Source organism: Sander lucioperca, chromosome 7 (genome assembly GCF_008315115.2).
Source record: "Sander lucioperca isolate FBNREF2018 chromosome 7, SLUC_FBN_1.2, whole genome shotgun sequence".
Lineage (NCBI taxonomy): Eukaryota > Metazoa > Chordata > Actinopteri > Perciformes > Percidae > Sander > Sander lucioperca.
In genome coordinates this window covers 35,689,902-35,711,318 of record NC_050179.1, presented here as the reverse complement: position 1 = coordinate 35,711,318, position 21,417 = coordinate 35,689,902, and the positions used below count along the sequence as shown (strand labels likewise).

The following is a 21,417-nucleotide window of genomic DNA, read 5'->3' as shown; positions in this document are numbered from 1 at the left end:
ACGCACGCACGCACACACGCACGCACGCACGCACGCACGCACGCACGCACGCACGCACGCACGCACGCACGCACACACGCACGCACGCACGTGAGCATCACAGATTTTGCTATGAGTGCATAGAGTTAGTTGCTGGATTGTTGATACATAAGTGTTTTGGGCGTAACATGCAATCAACCAATCAGAGATCATCTCCTATTCCCTTTAAAAGCCAGGCGCGTTTGGACCTTGGAGCATTGCTGTTATGACGGAGGATTTGCTGAGCAGGAAGGAGAGATTTTCAGAAGAAGAAACTGATTTGCTCGTGTGTGAAGTGAAAGTGCGCAAGCAGATCATATCATGACACTATTTCACATTGTAATATTTTTATGTTGAATCCCTTGCATGTGTGTGTGCTGCTGTGCGTCCCTGTGTGTGTAACAAACACTGTCTCAACTTACATAGCATGAGTTCCTAAGCTGGAAATTCCACCACAGTATGGTTTGGAGGAGTTGTTTCTCAGGCTACATTTACATCGCTACATTTTGATTTAAAAACGAATATTCTTCTGCTACGTTTCCCCCTCTCATTCCCCCTGCTCTGGTGTTTCCGCCTCTCATTCCCCCTGCTCTGGTGTTTCCGCCTCTCATTCCACCTGCTCTGTCGTTTCCCCCTCTCATTCCCCCTGCTCTGGTGTTTCCCCCTCTCATTCCCCCTGCTCTGCCGTTTCCCCCTCTCATTCCCCCTGCTCTGGTGTTTCCCCCTCTCATTCCCCATGCTCTGGTGTTTCCCCCTCTCATTCCCCCTGCTCTGTCGTTTCCCCCTCTCATTCCCCCTGCTCTGCCGTTTCCCCCTCTCATTCCCCCTGCTCTGGCGTTTCCCCCTCTCATTCCCTCTGCTCTGTCGTTTCCCCCTCTCATTCCCCCCTGCTCTGGCGTTTCCCCCTCTCAGGGCGGTTTGGGCGTTTTAGTTTAAACAGAGATTAGTTCTTCAACGATCGCTTTTGGCTCAAAACTCCAAAACGTAGCAATGTAAACGTAGAAGATGACTCAGTGCTGTTTGTTCTCCGGGCCTCAGAGCTTCCTCGGGGGCCCCGGCCCCCTCAGAGATTACCGATTCATGAAGCGTTGCAAATCAGAGGCGTCGTGACAGCGACCGAGCTGCTGCTTAGAGATGCAGGTCAGTGGCTCCCGAACCAGCCCGTCCTCTGGGAGGCATCCTCCATCTTCATTATGGATTCTGATACCTGCAATCAACTGACAGGTGAGATAAACACACACACACACACACACACACACACACACACACATACATACACACACACACACACACGCACATACATACACACACACACAGACACACACACATACACACACACACACACACACACACACACACACACACAGACACACATACATACACACATACACATACATACACACACACACACGCACATACATACACACAGACACACACATATACACACACACACACACACACACACACAGACACACACACATGCATACACACACACACGCATACGCACACGCACACACACACGCACACGCACACACACACGCACACACACAGACACACACACATACACACACACTCCTCACCTCACTCAGAGGAATTCAGGGAGTGTGTTCAGCCCCTGGGTCCCTCCAGAGGATGAAGAGGGATGAGGAAGAGGAGCAGAGCTGGAGGTCTTGCAGATGAAAGAGGAGCTGGATAATAGGCAGCACTTTGTAAGATTTGTTAGAAGCTGAAAACGAGCTTTTACTGTCACGACCCCGAGAAAGGAGCTGCAGGATGAGCTGAGAGCAGCAGAATCCTCCTCATCGGGAAATTCATTTCTATTGACTTACTGTAACAGGATGAGATGTTTTATTTCACTGTTTTTACTATTCAGACAACCCGTTCTCACTCCGAACTCGTAAAATAAGGACGTTTGGACAGTGGCTGTCAGCATCTGATGCGACGAAAAAGGCGTCTTTCAGCGCGTTTGTAGCACCCGGGAGAGCAGCAGTTAGAGAGGATTTAGAGAGTAGTATGTAAGGAGGTTGGTTGGGGGGGTGGATGGGTCAAACACAGGACTTTCACTTAAATCACTAAAGGGACGGCAATAGTCCCGACCAAGCACGTTTACTTATAGCGCTAAACGGACGGAAATAGTCCCGACCAAGCACGTTTACTTATAGCGCTAAACGGACGGAAATAGTCTCGACCAAGCGTGTTTACTTATAGCGCTAAAGGGACGGCAATAGTCCCGACTATCCCGAATAGTAGCTAGGTAAGGACTACATGAGCTAGCTAGCTGTTTCTCCAACTTCAGTAGTACAAGGCAGGATTAGCCGGGAGACTTCTTCTAAACGAGGGCGCACTTCCAACTTTGCGTGCAGAACAGGGACATGGAAGTAGTTCTTTTGTAGATTATGGTGAACTAGTGTGTGTTGTAGCAGTGTTTTGCCATTCAGAACGAGCTAGCATGCTACGGTTAGCCCCCTCGTCTTGGCTAGTGACGTAGAAAGCCGTGCAGATTTTGACCAGCTCACCTGGAGACTGAAGGCAGGACACATTCAGAAACCGTATCTCACTCTAAACACCATGGATGTTTGTTTTTTCCAAGTTTGTATGTGTGTGGAAGCACCAGAGACACAAAATAACTCCCCAAATCCCAGAAAAATGTTTTTTTTTCATAATATGGGCACTTTAAATAATCACTAATCTTGCATTGCCTGAATAAAAAGGGTTAGGTGCCTTGAAGTCGACAGTGGGGGCTTAAAACACCATTGAGCGCAAAATAGTCTCAGGAAGGAACTTGTTTTGGCAGAACATTTGCACCCCGCACAAGAAAACGCCACATACCATATTAAATCTAAATGTAGGTCGTAATTGCTACTTGCCTCAGACCTTTGCATCTCTTTTTCTCAGCACGCTATAAATGAAATATGAAATATTAATCCTCAGTTAATAATAAATCCCAGCCAGCCGGTCACACTCTCCTTTATCACTCTGCCCACCAGGCTGGACCTGTGGCGGCTGAATGGAGCCCGCTGTTGACCGAGCGGGCCTCTCCGCTGGGTGTCAACGGTATCAACTCGTCGAGTCCCCAGCACGCTGCTTTACAAAATGAAACCAACATGGTTTCCCCCTGCAGAGGCTCCTGGTCCGCTGCACAACCAATTAAAAAAACTCAATCCAGCAGCTCTGCGTCCTGCTGAGAGACTGATGGCGTGGTCGAGCTGATAAGCGGCTCAGCGTTCAGAGGCTCTGTGTTACAACACTCCCACTCACGCTGAGTCTGACCTGGACTATTACCACTATCTCCAGCACCAGTGGCAACAACAGGCAATTTGTGGAGGGTTATGAAGGGTAATTAACAAATGTGCTGGGTGGTGTTGGCCGACACGTTTCATATCATGTTTGTGTTTTCCTCCTCAGGGAGTCTGCTATCGAGACGCTGCCGTGTCGAGACGAAGGTTCACTCAAACGTTTACTTTGCATCTGCTGTTTTACTTCACTCTCTTATTCCAGGGCTGTAGTGGGGAGTTCGCTTCTCGGGCTTCAGCCCTGGATGTTTTCTCAAAAGCCCTGAATCTTTTAGGCTGACTTTACTGTCTTTTTAGAGACTGTATCACACGAAACTAGACGACCTAAGGAACCCATTAATATTAACCATGTCAAGCTAGCTTGTCAGGGGGTCAGTCCTATGTTCCCACAGCTCTATGTTCCCACAGTCCTATGTTCCCACAGCTCTATGTTCCCACAGTCCTATGTTCCCACAGCCCAATGGTCCCACAGCCCTATGTTCCCACAGCCCTATGTTCCCACAGCTCTATGTTCCCACAGTCCAATGGTCCCACAGTCCTATGTTCCCACAGTCCTATGTTCCCACAGCTCTATGTTCCCACAGCTCTATGTTCCCACAGTCCTATGTTCCCACAGCTCTATGTTCCCACAGCTCTATGTTCCCACAGTCCAATGGTCCCACAGTCCTATGTTCCCACAGCTCTATGTTCCCACAGCCCTATGTTCCCACAGCCCAATGGTCCCACAGCCCTATGTTCCCACAGCTCTATGTTCCCACAGTCCTATGTTCCCACAGTCCTATGTTCCCACAGTCCAATGGTCCCACAGTCCTATGTTCCCACAGCCCTATGTTCCCACAGCTCTATGTTCCCACAGCTCTATGTTCCCACAGTCCTATGTTCCCACAGCTCTATGTTCCCACAGCTCTATGTTCCCACAGTCCAATGGTCCCACAGTCCTATGTTCCCACAGTCCTATGTTCTCACAGCTCTATGGTCCCACAGCCCTATGTTCCCACAGCCCTATGTTCCCACAGCCCTATGTTCCCACAGCTCCATGTTCCCACATTTCTAGGACATTTTAGGACATTTTCAAAATTAGGTCTTGTGTTCCTACATTTCCCTTCAATTTAAGCCCTATCCTCCCACAACATTTTCTAGGGTTAGGGGGATAAAATCTGATACAAATTAAATAAAAAAATCTTAGAAATGTGGGAACATTGGGCTGTGGGAACATAGAGCTGTGGGAACATAGAGCTGTGGGAACATAGTGCCTAATTTTCAGTGAAAAAAAAGAATTCTTAGAAATGTGGGAATATTTCCCACATTTCTGCTCCCCTTGTCAGGGAGCAGGCTAAATAATGCTCCAAACAGGCTAAATTTTGGCGAAGGAAAAACTGGCATGGCCATTTTCAAAGGGGTCCTTTTACCTCAATGAAAACGCGTCTCCCCTTTACAGACATGCCCACTTTCATGTTTCAAAGCTAGAAAGAAGGTAAAGAAGATATTGGTATTATATGAAACTTGACAATCTAAGGAGTCCATTTGGTTCCAACCATGTCATGCTAGCTTGTTGTTGGCGGCTAAATAACGTTCCAAAGTTAGGCTAAATTTTGTTGAGGGAAAACTTGCACGTCATATTCAAAGAGGTCTGGTGCTGGTGCTATGGGGTTGCTCAACGTTTCAGTGAGGGTGCTCGGAAATTTACACTTTCCCTTGACACACGTAGCCTACGCACACGCGCACAGATACGCACCCACCTCTGCCGCGCTTTACTAAGCAAGCGAACAATGTTTTTCATGCACTAAAGTTGCCAATACAACAGCACCATAGAACTCTGATTAGCCCACCGAACATATTTCAGATAGCAGCCAACAAGCCGGGTTTACACAATCATTACTGCAGCTTTCATACAGTAGCTTATATATATTTGCAGAAGAGTAATGCAGCAGGCCAAATACACCACCCACAGCCAGAGATAATGAGGTGTAACCATGTATCAGCTAATTTAAATAGCTCACGTTACTGTATAGTGTCAACACTTAACTTCATTTAATATTGTATGTGGCGTTTTCTTTTGCGGGGTGCAAATGTTCTTAAACAAGCTCCTTCCTGAGACTATTTAGCAGAGCCACCGTCGCTGCGTCCGGAGCTTAACGCCGCCCAAGACAGTTGGGATTGGGATTGGTTTAAAGAAATGCAAACAACCCAGAGCGTTTCTTTCTCCTATCCCAGAATGCATCTGTCAGTGTTGTGTTCACTTTTCCAGTTATTGCAGGTTTAAGACCCAAGAAGAAGGTATATTGGATTTGAAAACTGTATACTACATAGTTAATTAGAGGAAGTAAAGAAGGAAGAAAGGATGTGAAGTAGTTCTTGAGAGGGTTTCAAGCTTTAAGCAGAAGAGAGGCTCTGACGGTGCTGATGTGACTGGATGAGATGCCCTCCAACCCCTTTAAAAATCCTGACTTTGGTAGAACAGAAGGCACTCACAGAGATGAGCGTCCACTAAGACGGAAGAAGGACTGCAGCTCAGGAAGCTGAGCCCGGCTCTCACTTCGTCAGGCTCTGAGATATAAAAAGTAAGAATGTATGAACTGAAGCTGCTGTGAGGCGTTGGTGAGAAGAGCTTACCTCCTGATTTGGGAGTATTTTTTACTGTAAACTTTATATACTTTATGACACATCTCACAGGAGTGAAGCTTAAAGGTCCAGTGTGTAACGTGTTTAGTTGTTCATTATCAAAATCTGTGTGGCCCGTTCACAAACTTGTCCTTTTTCATGAATATTTACCACCACCATCAATTCCAAGTCTTCCTTTTAGCTTGAGATTTTACATTTTGCATTTGCATGAACTGGGGTAGACGCTCCATATTCATGCTCCATCTTGAAATACGTTAGCCGGTAAGAGACATACAGGACATACTGCTCCTCGTGTGTGTGTGTGTGTGTGTGTGTGTGTGTGTGTGTGTGTGTGTGTGTGTGTATGTAAGGGACATACAGGACATACTGCTCCAACTTTCACGTTTTCTCTGTCACATGATAATCTCACAGCTGCTGCTAATGCTGCTAATGGGTATCGTAGCTTCCCGGCCCCGGCAAGTTTGAAGAAGGAAACATGGAGGACCACACGTATTCAAAATCCATATTTCAGGAACAGGAGTCTTCTTCTACTTCACCCAGAAAAAGAAAAAGGAAATTGAAAAGAGCAAGAGACCGGCTTTTTGAAGCGTGAAGGCTACCGTAGCTGAAATACGTACTTTGAACTGCGTGGAGCGAGAGAGTAGATTGATATATGATCTCAACGCTAGACGGGAAAAATTCCCACACACTGGACCTTTAAAGGAACACTGTGAAAATCTAAGTTTGAAGTATAAAATGTTCACCACCTGTTCCGTAAAATGTAAATGTTTTTTATTTTTATTTATTCACTGTTGTTTGATGCTGTAAATCGCAACTGGAAGAGGAGTGCAGAATTGAAAATCCTACTCCTACTGCAACAACCCAATCTCATAAACACTGCAACGGAATAACGGCGACCGCCAGCCGGTCATATGACATATGATATGTTAAAGATATGTTAAATTTAGCTGAGAAAAGGTGACTGTGAGCCAGGTAGAGGGCCCCGTGAGGTGACGGTCGTTTCAGCGGCCGTTAGAGTTGAGTTTAGCCCACAAAGAGGTGAGCGTAATGCGACAACGACAGTTTTAAAGGAACACGCCGACTTATTGGGACTTTGTCTTATTCACCGTATCCCCCAGAGTTAGATAAGTCCATACATCCCCTTCTCATCTCCGTGCGTGCTGTAACGCTGTCTGACGGCCCCACCGGTAGGTTAGCCTAGCACAGAGCATGCAGGTGAATGGTTCCAGTAACCCTATTGCTCCGAATTGTGACAAAAATGACAAAATAACGCCACCATGTTCCTATTTACATGTTGTGATTTGTGTATGTTGAGACCGGAACTATATTCTCAGACAGGTTTGCTGCAAAGCAAATCATTCCGCCCAAGTACTATATTCTTCCGCCTGAGAATATAGTTCCCAGTTTGTATACGGTTAGAAGATGGCTGTGTCTCATGTTACGTTGTTATTTGTACACGCTGTGACTCTACAAATCACAACATGTAAATAGGAACATGTTGGCGTTATTTTGTCACTTATTCGGAGCAGTAGGATTACCTGTTGGGACACAGATGCTGTCCGTACCGTCACAGATGCTGTCCGTACCGTCACCTGTTGGGACACAGATGCTGTCCGTACCGTCTCTGGTTCTGGTTCTGACCACGGGGAACAGTGACGGGACAGCTCGCTTCAACGCAGCGTAATAACTCCTGAAAATAATGTCCATGTCGCAAATGTATCTGTCTCTGCAGTCACCTCAACCACAGAACACAGCAACAGGAAATAATACTCACAGCTTCTTTTTTCCCACCACACCACTAAATGTTGCGTAAAAATGCGTTGTAACTCGCGTTACTGAGATAGTAATGGATAGAATATCACGGAAATGTAATTAGTAATGCGTTATATTACTGCGTTACAGCAACTTTTGTAACGCGTTACTCCCAACACTGACAAGGACAGACTTTATTAAAAAGTTACACTGTGCGTTTGTTTATATTTTCAGCCTATGAGGCCTGTTAATTCAAACTTAGAGATAAGGTTTACTTTGTGGAAAAGCTTTCAGTCACACAATAAGCCCCAAACTGCAAACAGTCTCTGTGAAATACATCATAGATGTATTCAGTAGGGATGCACCGATCCCACTTTTTCAATCCCGATACCGATACGGCTTTGTGTATCTGTCGATACCCGATACCGATCCGATACCGTTGTTGAAATAATAATAGAATAGAATGTAATCAAACTTCTTACACATGTTTTTTGGATGTGCTTGATTAAATTGGTAGTATTGTACTTTGCAGTACTACCACCACCCCTCGAAACATTTACTTTGCAGACATTGCAAACAGCCGACGAACTAGTTGGCGTGGCAAGCGTGAAATATCTCCGCACAGCCGACTCTTTGGCTCGCTCCACGTTGCTTAACGGTTAACTCAACTCTTCCAGCATGCGACACACGTGCTGCTGACGAATGACGTAAGATGTGCTGCGATGGAGGAAAAAAATAAAAAACTGGATCGGCCCGTGGATCTGTTCATTTTTCCAGCTATTTTGTCAATATCGGGGCTGATATCCGATCTGAATTTCGGATCTGTGCACTAGAGGGTGACAGTTTTTGGGGACTCGCGCGGTAACGTGATAGGGACGGAATAGAGCATAGAAATCAACGGGAGCGGGACGGAGAAATGCGTGTTTTGAGTGTGAGAAGATCTTCGTTGGGAATTACGTAATGAAATGGCCTAGGCCTGCAGGTAATGCATGTTACCTAGACCTGCAGGTAATGCATGTTACCTAGACCTGCAGGTAATGCATGTTGCCTAGACCTGCAGGTAATGCATGTTACCTAGACCTGCAGGTAATGCATGTTACCTAGACCTGTAGGTAATGCATGTTACCTAGACCTGCAGGTAATGCATGTTACCTAGACCTGCAGGTAATGCATGTTACCTAGACCTGCAGGTAATGCATGTTACCTAGACCTGCAGGTAATGCATGTTACCTAGACCTGCAGGTAATGCATGTTACCTAGACCTGCAGGTAATGCATGTATAGTGTAGCCTAAATTTCTGAGGCAACCTCAGTGATTTGACCGCGATTAACCAAACGCACACACGCGATATCAACTGGCTAGTTGTCCTCCAGACAGCGATGGACAACGCCTCTTTTTCTTTCTCTCTTTTCCGCCGGGTGGCGTGCTCGCAGTGTGAAGTGCGCGTCCGCGACAGAGTCTGATAACTTTAGACAACATAGGGAACGAAAGGGGAGCGGGACGGGATTCGGGAGTCTTTCTCTCGGGATTTTGCAGGACAGGATGGGGATGGGATGGGAGCAACAATTGATTCCTGTGTCACCCTCTACTGTGCACCCCTAGTATTCAGTCAAAGTAAACCCTTCCGTGCGTGTGTGTGCGTGCTGCTTTCGAGAATGCTTCTGTCTAAATGTCTTCAGTTTATTTTATTTACTTCAAGCACTTGCAGGCCTTTACTTTGAACCTCGCTTCCCATCTTCAGACCGAATCCTAAAAAAGCCGCTGCATGAGTCAAGAAGCCCAGACTGAGTTTCATTAAACAACAGAGAGAAAACAACACGACTGAACTCTCCGGCTCGCCTCTAATCTCCCCGAGTCCCACGGATCAAGGAGTCCGTGATTCTCCACTTTGACCGGTTTTCTACCTGTAGTCTGATAAACCCTGCAGAGATCAAGTACCTGCCGGCATCAAACGCAGGTGTGCATGGGAAAGTTCAAACCTGAAGCGTCCCATGACCTGAAGCATTGCAGCCGTCATACAGAGATGTTGAGACACGGCTGCCAGCTCTGGAAGTATTCAGATCCTTTACTGCAGTAAAGGTACTAATACCACACTTTGATTGGACTCGGTTACAAGTAACAGTCCTGCTTTGAAAATGTCCCTTCTGTAAAAGTAATGAAGCTTAGCGTAAGTTCATTCAGGAAGACTCTCTCTCTCTCTCACTTTCTCAATTTCTCTCTCTCTTTGTCTCTCTCTCTCTCTCTGTCTCTCTCTCTCTGTCTCTCTCTCTGTCTCTCTCTCTCTCTCTCTAGGGCCTAATTTTAAGAAAAATCTTAGAAATGTGGGACCATAGGGCTGTAAGAACATAGGGCTGTAAGAACATAGGGCTGTAAGAACATAGGGCTGTAAGAACATAGGGCTGTAAGAACATAGGGCTGACCCCTTTATATTCATATGCAATGCTACAGTTCAGTTTTGTTCCTGTAAAATGTGTTAAGTGATGAATCTGTGATGTATTTAAATAACTTTCTGTCCTCAGGAGCCTCTGAAGACTTCTTTTAGGCTACTGTTTCCTTATTAATCACGCTGTTATTCAGAACAAAAGCCTGGCTTTCTCTGTAGTTTATGAGAGAACTACACATGAACAAGATCAAGATTTTCACCCTAGAGCGTCTACAATAATTACAGTAATTAGAAATTGTAATGTTGAGTTGCCCGTAACGATTGTAATCTCAAAGGCCCCCCTGTGACAGACCCTGAAATCTTTGCATGCAGACAAATTATTATTTCAGCTCATCATGTGAAAGACAAGAGTGAAGTGTGACTGCCCCCTGCTGGCTGGAAGACAGGTTTTCAACTTGATGATGACAGGGGAAAGAAACTTTAGTTGACTTTATGAAAAGAACATTAAATCACACACAACTACAAAATGTCAAAGATTATGAAAGTTTTAATGTGGTTTTTATATTAAGTCACTAAAGCTGAACATAAAAGATATGACTCATAACATACTACACTATGACTTTTTATTAAGACATAAAAAGACAAAGTCATAAAAAGTCATGGTATAGTATGTTGAAAAAGTTTTTAAAAAGTTAGCGTTTATATAGTACTATTGTAATGGTGAAAATTACATTTAAGCATGATTCCTTATATTCTTATGTTTTATTTGTGCTTTGGTATATTTCACAATGCTGAAAGGGAGCTGCTACCCCCGCGACCCGTTACCGGATAAGCGGAAGAAGATGGATGGATGGATGAAAGGGAGTTTATCTCATTCCCACATGAAGAATCTGATTCTAACTAAGTGAGAATCAGAAAGTCTGGAACATAATGTGAGCACTGTTTGTCTGAACAGATAGGGGCTACAAGGTCCCCCTAAAACTATCTCTCCTGATACATTTAGTTTTCCCATTCCAGTTGAGATGCAACTGGGGGGGGTGAAAGTCGTACAGGGGGGAGGAGGCGAAATGGCTCCAAGATGTCTCTTGTGTTTTTTGATTGTCTTCATGTGTGTCAGATTGTCTGTGAGAAACGTAGAGTCATAATAAGCCAAGTGCGTGTGTGCTGTCACTCTGAAGATGTATTTAAGCTCAGTGTTTCTGTTCACTCATTTGAAGAGCTTTTCCACACCTGTGCTGCGTGCTTTCTGTGAAATGTGTTCCTCCTATATTTGCAAATATACTTAATAAAATACAAAAAACCTAACTTGGTTTAGTCTTCGACTGTCCTTATTTTCTTTCACCTTCTATTTTTAAAACATCTACACCTGCTGCATCGAAAAACTTCCACCACAATATACTATGACTTTTTAATGACTTTTTTCGACATACTATACTATGACTTTTTAATGACTTTTTTCGACATACTATACTATGACTTTTTTATAACTTTTTCGACATACTATACTATGACTTTTTTATAACTTTTTCGACATACTATATGATGACTTTTTATGACATTTTTCGACATATGTGACTTTTTATGACATTTTTCGACATACTATACTATGACTTTTTAACGCTTTTTTTGACATAATATACTATGACTTTTTTATAACTTTTTCGACATACTATACTATGACTTTTTTAACTTTTTCGACATACTATACTATGACTTTTTTTTAACTTTTTCGACATACTATACTATGACTTTTTATGACTTTTTTCGACATATAATGTGACTTTTTATGACATTTTTCGACATACTATACCATGACTTTTTTTTTACTTTTTCGACATACTATACTATGACTTTTTTTTTACTTTTTCGACATACTATACTATGACTTTTTCAACATACTATACTATGACTTTTTTCAACATACAGTACTATAACTTTTTCAACATACTATACTATGACTTTTTATAACTTTTTCGACATACTAAACTATGACTTTTTATGACTTTTTTCGACATATAATGTGACTTTTTATGACATTTTTCGACATACTATGACTTTTTATAACTTTTTCGACATATAATGTGACTTTTTATGACATTTTTCGACATACTATACCATGACTTTTTTTTTACTTTTTCGACATACTATACTATGACTTTTTATGACTTTTTTCAACATATAATGTGACTTTTTTTTTACTTTTTCGACATACTATACTATGACTTTTTTATAAGTTTTTTGGCATATTATAATATGACTTTTTATGACTTTTTCGACATACTATTCTGACTATTTTATTACTTTAATCAACATACTATATTTTGACTCATTCAAGACTTTTTTCATAAATATTTTAATGACATACTATAACGGGGGTTCTCAAAGTTTTGATGCCTCAGGGCCAACTATGATTGAGGTCCACGCAGGTGTTTGAAGTTACAGTCATATGATCAACAATTACAGAAACATTTGTAATGAAAATCCCAGATCATCCACAATGCTCATTAAACATGTCCTAAGAAAGAAAATAGTGCAAGTTAAACTACATGAAGAAAATCTAACATATATAACATAAAATTAATGTGTGTAGGTGTACAGTGATTACAGATGTATATGTACAAGTCATACAAATATATACACAGAGGTTTAAAGAGTTTGCAAGACAGTAAGTAAAAGGATTAAATGGTAAAGCGACAATATAATGGTGAAGTGATGAGCTCAGGAGTTCCACAGTGTTTTGGGATGCGGGATGAAGCGGACCCTGGTGGTGCTAGCCCGGATGCTGTGGTACCGTCTGCTGCACGGCAGCAGGCAAGAGGGGGTCAGCCCAATGGTCCCACAGCCCTATGGTCCCACAAACGTTTTTATAACTTTTTCAACATACTCTACTATGACTTTTTATGACTTTTTATAACTTTTTCGACATACTATACTATGACTTTTTATGACTTTTTCGACATACTATACTATGACTTTTTATGACTTTTTCGACATACTATACTATGACTTTTTTTTATTTTTTCGACATACTATACTATGATTTTTTTATGACTTTTTATAACTTTTTCGACATACTATACTATGACTTTTTATAACTTTTTCGACATACTATACTATGACTTTTTATAACTTTTTCGACATACTATACTATGACTTTTTATGACTTTTTATAACTTTTTCGACATACTATACTATGACTTTTTATAACTTTTTCGACATACTATACTATGACTTTTTATGACTTTTTCGACATACTATACTATGACTTTTTTTTATTTTTTCGACATACTATACTATGACTTTTTATGACTTTTTATAACTTTTTCGACATACTATACTATGACTTTTTATAACTTTTTCGACATACTATACTATGACTTTTTATGACTTTTTCGACATACTATACTATGACTTTTTTTTATTTTTTCGACATACTATACTATGATTTTTTTATGACTTTTTATAACTTTTTCAACATACTATACTATGATTTTTTATGACTTTTTCGACATACTATACTATGACTTTTTCAACATACTATACTATGACTTTTTTTTAATTTTTCGACATACTATACTATAACTTTTTTATAACTTTTTCGACATACTATACTATGAATAATATGACTTTATATAAAAGTCATATATATATATATATATATATATATATATTATTTATGGTGTTTTTATTCTTATTAAGTCTGTCTTGTTTTATGTCTGTTGCATTATTATTTTTTGTATAATAAAACACTTTGTGACATTCTGATCTGAAAAGGTTCTCTATAAATAAGCAAAACATTGTTTAACGCCTTGTTACGCGTATACAAGCCATATTTAGATTAGATTAGATCAGATTAAATTCAACTTTATTGTCATTGTGCAGAGTACAAAGTTCAAAGACAACGAAATGCAGTTTGCGTCCAACCACAAGTGCAAAAAAGAGCAAAAAAGTGCAATGTGATATACAAAGTATAGACAGGTGGTGCATAGACAGGACAAGAAATATAGTGCAGAGTAGACAGTAGTGTACAGTTGGTTAACAGAAGGTGGTTTAGAGCAATATAAATTAAATATAAATATGTGCAGTGTATTAGCAGTTACCTTATAAAAGCAGAATAAAATATATATATGTATATATATATATATATATATATATATATATATATATATGAAATATGTATGAACAACATGTACAGATATATGTGCAATGTAGCAGCAGTATAATAGTAGTAAGAATATATATAGATATATGCAGTGTATTAACAGAATATACAGAAGAAAAACAGAATAAATATGGATATTCAGTGTGAACCATATAGACAGATTTATGCAGTACCACAGTTAAGATGTATTTCATAACTTAAACAGACACCCAGCTGATATTTACATGTTTTTTTGTTATTATTTTGTATCTCTCCATTAGAATGTGAACTTAACAGGGTCATGTTGTTGCAGCCTGTGATACAGTAGGTGGCAGCATACACCTAGAAGTTGGTTTGTAGCCCGCCATTACAGGAAGAAGAAGAGCTGGGCGACAGATGCTAGATCGGATCCGCTAGACGTGTCGACGTCATAGGACGTGCCTCGTGGCCCGCCTTATTCTGCATTATTCTGCCTCTGATTGGCTTACCCTGGTATTCTTACCCTAACCCTAACCAATCCCCACTCCCCCATGCCTACACCGTGACCTAACTACGTAGACCATTCTAGCAGATCCGATTTAGGATCTACCGCGACTGGACGGACCGCGGACACAAACGTTCACTTCCCGGTCGGTGTTTTCAACATGTGAGAGTGGAGAGCATGGCTTCACGCGCTCAGGAGCAAACTCTGCTCGGTCTGTGTGATGGAGAGCTCGACTCTAACCGACACCGGTCCTCTTTTCTGACCAACAAAGTCGGCGGCCACCCGGACTGGTTGCCGGGCATCTCCCGGCAGTCTCCCCGCTGTGGTCGCTGCGGAGCCCCGTTGGCCCACGTGGTGCAGGTGTACTGCCCCCTGGAGGCCTCGCCCTACCACCGAAACCTCCACCTGTTCGCGTGCCCAGGTGCAGCGTGCAGCGGCCGGTCAGACTGCTGGACGGTGCTCCGCTCTCAGTGTCTGGAGGAGCGGACAGCCAGCCGGCCCGCCCCGGCTCAGGAGGCTCCTCCGGCGGCCACTGAGTGGTGTGACACCGCTGATGACTGGGGAGTGGAGGAGGAGGAGGAGGAGGAGGAGAAGGATGGATGGGGAGGAGGTGTGGAGGAGGACAGCCACGGTCAAGAGGAGACAACAGCTCCGGAAGAAAAGGGTAGGGCATTGCTATATGTTCGGTTAGTATATTACTTAGTATGAAGGCTGCAACGTTTGGTCTCTAAAATGTCAGAAAATGGTGAAAAATGTGGATCTGTGTTTCCCAAAAAGCCCAAGATTACGTCCTCAAATGTCTAGTTTTGTCCCCAACTCAAAGATATTCAGTTTACTGTCACAGAGGAGAGAACAAACTAGAACAATATTCACATTTAACAAGCTGACATCACACAAGTTTTACTCCATTTTCATAAAAAATTACTCAAACGGATTAATCGATTATCAGAATAGTAGGCGATTAATTGAATATGTGACAACTAATCGACTCATCTTTGCAGCTCTAGTATTGTATTGCATAGTTGTATTGCATCTATTTTTATTTCTATTATTTTCATTGTTATATAAAGTTCTCTATTTATCTTTATTTCTGTCTATGTGCTGCTGTAACAACCAAATAATCCATAAAGTTTGATCCCTACAGAGATAGACCTTTTAGTTAAAGAGTAAGATCCTTTTAGTTTAACATGAAACAGCCCCGAAATCACCATCACCAAACTCCACCAGACTCCATGTAAATAATCAGGACTTTTATCATCGTAAAACACACTTCATTCAAAGTGGACAGAAACTAAATAAAACTACTAAAAGCCGTCTTGGTTCATCTTTCCACTGTTCCAACAATCACCACTCTGGTTTGGTTGAAATAAACTCTTAATTCACCCATTTACATGTGGAGATATGCTGGCTCTATACACGCTAAAAGTACTGATTATTTACATGGAGTCTGGTGGAGATATGCTGGCTCTATACACGCTAAAAGTACTGATTATTTACATGGAGTCTGGTGGAGATATGCTGGCTCTATACACGCTAAAAGTAGTGATTATTTACATGGAGTCTGGTGGAAATATGCTGGCTCTATACACGCTAAAAGTCCTGATTATTTACATGGAGTCTGGTGGAGATATGCTGGCTCTATACACGCTAAAAGTAGTGATTATTTACATGGAGTCTGGTGGAAATATGCTGGCTCTATACATGCTAAAAGTCCTGATTATTTACATGGAGTCTGGTGGAGATATGCTGGGTCTATACATGCTAAAAGTCCTGATTATTTACATGGAGTCTGGTGGAGATATGCTGGCTCTATACATGCTTAAAGTCCTGATTATTTACATGGAGTCTGGTGGAGATATGCTGGCTCTATACATGCTAAAAGTCCTGATTATTTACACACACACACACACACACACACACACACACACACACACACACACACACACACATACACACACACACACACATACATATATGTGTGTGTGTGTGTGTGTGTGTGTGTGTGTGTGTGTGCGCGCGCATGCTCTACCAACTGAGCCAACCCGGCCACCTGTTGTGGTTATTTTGACGTGTAAATGTTTTTCTCTTGTTGCCCGGCAGCCGGCGAGGTTGATGTCAGCAGCCGGCTTCAGGATCTGAATCTGGGCGCCTCCCGCGAGGACGCCCCGGTCCTCCGTCCGTTCTTCATTAGCGTGGCGGAGGAGTCGGATCTGTGCGGCGAGCGAGACGACCTGCGGCACGCCCAGCAGCTGCTGAGGGAGTACGAGAGCAGGGAAGGCGTGGCGGTCGGAGAGCTGGAGGGCGGCTGCGAGGAGAAGTACGAGAAGACGAGCGCCAGACACGGAGACGCCGTCTTCTCCAGGTTCATGAAGAAGATCTCGCTCTGTCCTCAGCAGATCCTCCGCTACTGCCGCGGCGGGAAGCCGCTTTTCGTCTCAGAGCCGCCGCCGGCCGCCGCGGCTTCCCTGGCGTCGGCGGCGTGTGGCCGCTGCGGAGGCTCCCGGACGTTTGAGCTGCAGCTGATGCCGGCGCTGGTCAGTCTGCTGCGGAGGACGGACGGCGGCGAGGCTGAGCTGGAGTTTGGGACGGTGCTGGTTTACACGTGCACGGACAGCTGCTGGACGGCCGGGTCGGGCGCCGCTGTGGAGGAGTTGTGCTTCGTTCAGACCGATCCAGACCAGCAGCTCTTCAAATGACCCGACAGGTTACATCAACATGACATCATGACTTTGCGTAAACATACACACCAAGTGGCGTGTTATCTGTACGCATTTTGAGCTATCCACGTGTATGTCTACGCTGTATACAGCAGATGTAAACATACACACCACGTGGCGTGTTATCGCGAGAACGTAACGTACTATCGCGAGAACGTCACGCATGTAAAAGGAAAAAAAAAAGGTTGGGTTTAGGAAAAGAACATTGGGAAAGGCTTAAAAAAAAAGAACAAAAAAAAAAAAAGAAACGGCTGAAAATTGCCGCACGCGGGACGCGAACCCTGCTCTCCTGGGTGAAAGTCCTGTGTCCTGTGTGTTACCCATCCGCCACCACAACCAACCTCCTCATACGGACCTACGTCCCTTTATACCACTCGCTATGTCGAAAATTCATTCGTAATGGTGTGTGAATTGCGTTGATAAACGCGCTAAAAAGCGATTATGCGTCTTGATAACACGCCTAACTGGAATATGAATTGGCGTGTCACACATACGCCACTTCATGAGATCAGTCTGGGTTACAGCAAACCTGTAGACGTCTTTAAACCAATCACAGTCGTCTTGGGCGGCGCTGAGCTCCGGACGCAGAGACCGTGGATCTGCTAAACAACAGGGTTCATACGCTTTTAAAAAAAACCTGGAAAAGTTCTGGAATTTGAATTTTTCATATTTTTCAGAACATCGTCTGTGTACTGCAATCACACGGGAAAAGTAACTACATTTACATACTGTGGATCAGTTTTTGAATCGAGAATCGATTTTGAATCGAGTCTTGAGCCTGAAAATCGATGTATCGAATCGAATTGTGACATTTTCTGAATCGTGCACCCCTAGTAAATACAAGCTGGACAAATGTCCTATTAACAGGGTTCATACGTTTTGAAAAAACCTGGAAAAGTTATGGAATTTAAAAAAAAATGCAAATTCCAGACCTGAAAAAGGTTTTGGAAACATAAAAAGACTCAGAAAGTTTTGGAAAAGTCATGGAATTTCTTTTTTTTAACACAGCATACTAATACTAACCTGACTCCAGATGGATGGCTTTGCATTTGCTCGGCATATCCATCTGGGAACTTTCCGTCGGAGAACTTTTGGGAAGGGGTGAAAATCCTGGTTAGCTGATTGGATAAACCATCTGTCTATCACCACCTATGTTGGTGATAGACGGGCCAAATCAACCAATCAGATGAACGATATATCAAACTCTTGCCGAAACCAGTCGGGAGAAGAGCAAAGACATCTTTTCCTCCGAGAAAAACCTCCGGTGCCATTTTTTGCTCTTCTTTCTATGAAGGAATACTCTCTAATTTGGATAAAACTTGCACGATAGCTACGCTCATCTCATCCGTGGAAGCCGCCACGTTGTTTAGACTGAACAGTCGCTTCTCGTTGCGTCACACCTAAGCCCGCCTCCAAACCAACGCTGATTGGTCGGTTGTTTGGCGAACGGCTCCAAATTTTCTCTGTCTCAAGATGCCAGACTGATCTGCGAGTGGAAAACTGGAGCTCGCCAGATCAGGACGCTCTCACGAGGCTATAATAATATGTGATTAATAAATGTATTTTCACGTCGTCCTAACCTCACCGTTCTACTTGGAGAGTGATATTACGACTCCCACTATGAACAACCAAGTCATTCATGTTATTGTTAAACCTCTGAGGGTAAACTTTAACACAGATTTGTATTCTTATTGTATAATGTCGACTGACATTTTCAGGAATACATAGTCATGGAAATTTGCCAAAAAGTCATGAAAAAGTATTGGTTAAAATGTGTCTGAACCCTGTAAATAGTCTCAGGACTGACTTTTAGACTTCTCCCCGTATAGAGCAGCATTTTTTCTCCCTGCGTGATTTAGTGTGGATTTACCCTTTAATACCAACAGCCCGTTTGATTATGCGGCACGTTTTCTTAAAAAATGCGATGGAATATGCGGGATATTCATGCAATTTTATGCGATGAAATTGCGGGAACTTGCAAAAACTGCAGTTTCATAGTGGCTTCATCGCGGGGTTTGCAGCTTTTCGATGATGTTCACGTCACTTCATGACGTCACTTCATAACGTGCCGTTATGCTGCTCTTGTGTGAAGTCAACGCAACATTTTTCAACTTTCTGCTGAGATATGTTACTTTTTTTGCAACAAAAATGCGGGGATTATGAAATCATGCAAGCCCCGCATATTTTGCGCGGAAATCAGCAATTTATGTGGCGAAAGTGCGGCGTATTTGAAAAAATGCGCCCCCCCCCCCCCGCATAAATATGCAGACTTTGGCTGATTATGCGTTGAATTATGTGATCGCATAATCACGTTTTTCTGGAGAGACTGGTATTTCCTGCTCTGGCCTCTGACCTCCCTGTAATGAAATGTTTCTGAACTGAGAGTCCCACAAGTGCCTTAAAGGGTAATTTCAGTTTTTTTTGTTTTCAACCTGGCCCCTATTTTCCCATGCACTGGTGTCAAAGTGAATGTTAAAAATCTTTGAAATTGGTCCGGTATTGAGCGACAACGCTGTAACCAGCAGCCTCGAAACTGGGCTGTAATGTAACCCTGCAGGACAGATGTTCAGCGTCAGTTAGCGTCCACTAAAAGTTCTGTTTTTTCCGCTGACAGACTCAGATTATTATTCTAAGTGTCTGACAACATTATGAAAGGATCCCTACAGAGATAGACCTTTTAGTTAAAGAGTAAGATCCTTTTAGTTTAACATGAAACAGCCCCAAAATCACCATCACCAAACTCCACCAGACTCCATGTAAATAATCAGTACTTTTATCATCGTAAAACACACTTCATTCAAAGTGGACAGAAACAAAATAAAACTATCAAAAGCCGTCTTGGTTCATCTTTCCACTGTTCCAACAATCACCACTCTGGTTTGGTTAAAATAATCCCTTAATTCACCCATTTACATGTGGAGATATGTTGGCTCTATACACGCTAAAAGTAGTGATTATTTACATGGAGTCTGGTGTAGTTTGGTGATGGCGATTTCGGGGCTGTTTTCATGTTAAACTAAAAGGATCTTACTCTTTAACTAAAAGGTCTATCTCTGTAGGGATCCTTTCATAATGTTGTCAGACACTTAGAATAATAATCTGAGTCTGTCAGTGGCAACAACAGAACTTTTAGTGGACGCAAACTGACGGTGCGCAATTGCCCGTTAACGTTACATTGCAGCTTGTTTCGACCAATTTCAAAGATTGTTGTTCCAATCAGTCATCTAAACACAAAAACATGGGAAAATAGGGGTTGAAAATTAACATTTCCCTTTAAAATGTGTTGCTGCATGAACTAAAGGAGACGGAAACAGAAATAACTCCAGAAGTGATGCCAGTTATTAATCTAAAACACAGAATAAAGTATTTTACAACTCATCATTTGTCATCATTTATCAAAAACACAGAACAGCCAATAGTTTCCTTTTTTTTTTACTTCAACCTTTTGATACATTTCTATAATTCAGTGTCTTAAGCATCACACCAAAAACAGTCGTGGTTGAACAGCGGTAATGTAAACGGTAAAACAGAGTAAAACCAGGCTATTAAAAACTGTAAATGATCAGCTGATGGACTTTTAAGTTGTTTTTTTTTAACTGGATCAGATCCAGAGTATGAAAAATCGATGTATTAATATTTAACTGGCCAATAAATAACATCAGGATTTCCTTCTAGCCTCTGTAACGACGTCGCTGATTGTTCTGATTACGTTCAAAGTTAAAATCAGCCCTTTATGTTGTTCTACCAGGGATGCACTGAATCCAGGATCCGGATGAATATTGGGCTTTTTGACGGGGGTTGGGTTTCTGCTGAACCTTAGAATTGTTTTCCCACCGAACCGAACCCTACGCTTACAGTACGCGCGCTACGCTGGTCGACGTAATGACGGCGCCGTTGATTACGGGAAGGTGTTTACGTAGGTGGAGCGTTCAATGCAGTAGGCTGTGAGAAAGTGGAAATGGAACTGGTGAGCAGAAAAAGTGTAGTTTGGCAGAACTTTCAGTCAA

At 42.6% G+C, this 21,417-nt stretch overlaps 1 protein-coding gene and 2 long non-coding RNA genes across 3 annotated transcripts; 2 read left to right on the top strand and 1 right to left on the bottom strand.

Annotated features, from left to right (window-relative positions):
* Positions 1 to 296: 296 nt before the first annotated feature.
* Positions 297 to 19,303, top strand: LOC116036379. Its single transcript, XR_004101576.1, has 5 exons — positions 297 to 308; positions 2,499 to 2,502; positions 5,540 to 5,545; positions 5,661 to 5,662; positions 19,224 to 19,303. It is a non-coding gene; the product is annotated as an uncharacterized LOC116036379 (long non-coding RNA).
* On the bottom strand, positions 6,447 to 9,283 carry LOC118495507. Its single transcript, XR_004897950.1, has 3 exons — positions 9,225 to 9,283; positions 7,026 to 7,030; positions 6,447 to 6,457 (listed from the first exon to the last, which is right to left on the bottom strand). It is a non-coding gene; the product is annotated as an uncharacterized LOC118495507 (long non-coding RNA).
* LOC116036347 (programmed cell death 2-like) lies at positions 14,552 to 17,582 on the top strand. Its single transcript, XM_031279873.2, has 2 exons — positions 14,552 to 15,357; positions 16,794 to 17,582. The coding sequence occupies exons 1-2, from the start codon at positions 14,871 to 14,873 to the stop codon at positions 17,387 to 17,389; spliced, it is 1,083 nt and encodes a 360-aa protein (XP_031135733.2). The 5' UTR covers positions 14,552 to 14,870; the 3' UTR covers positions 17,390 to 17,582.
* Positions 19,304 to 21,417: the final 2,114 nt, after the last annotated feature.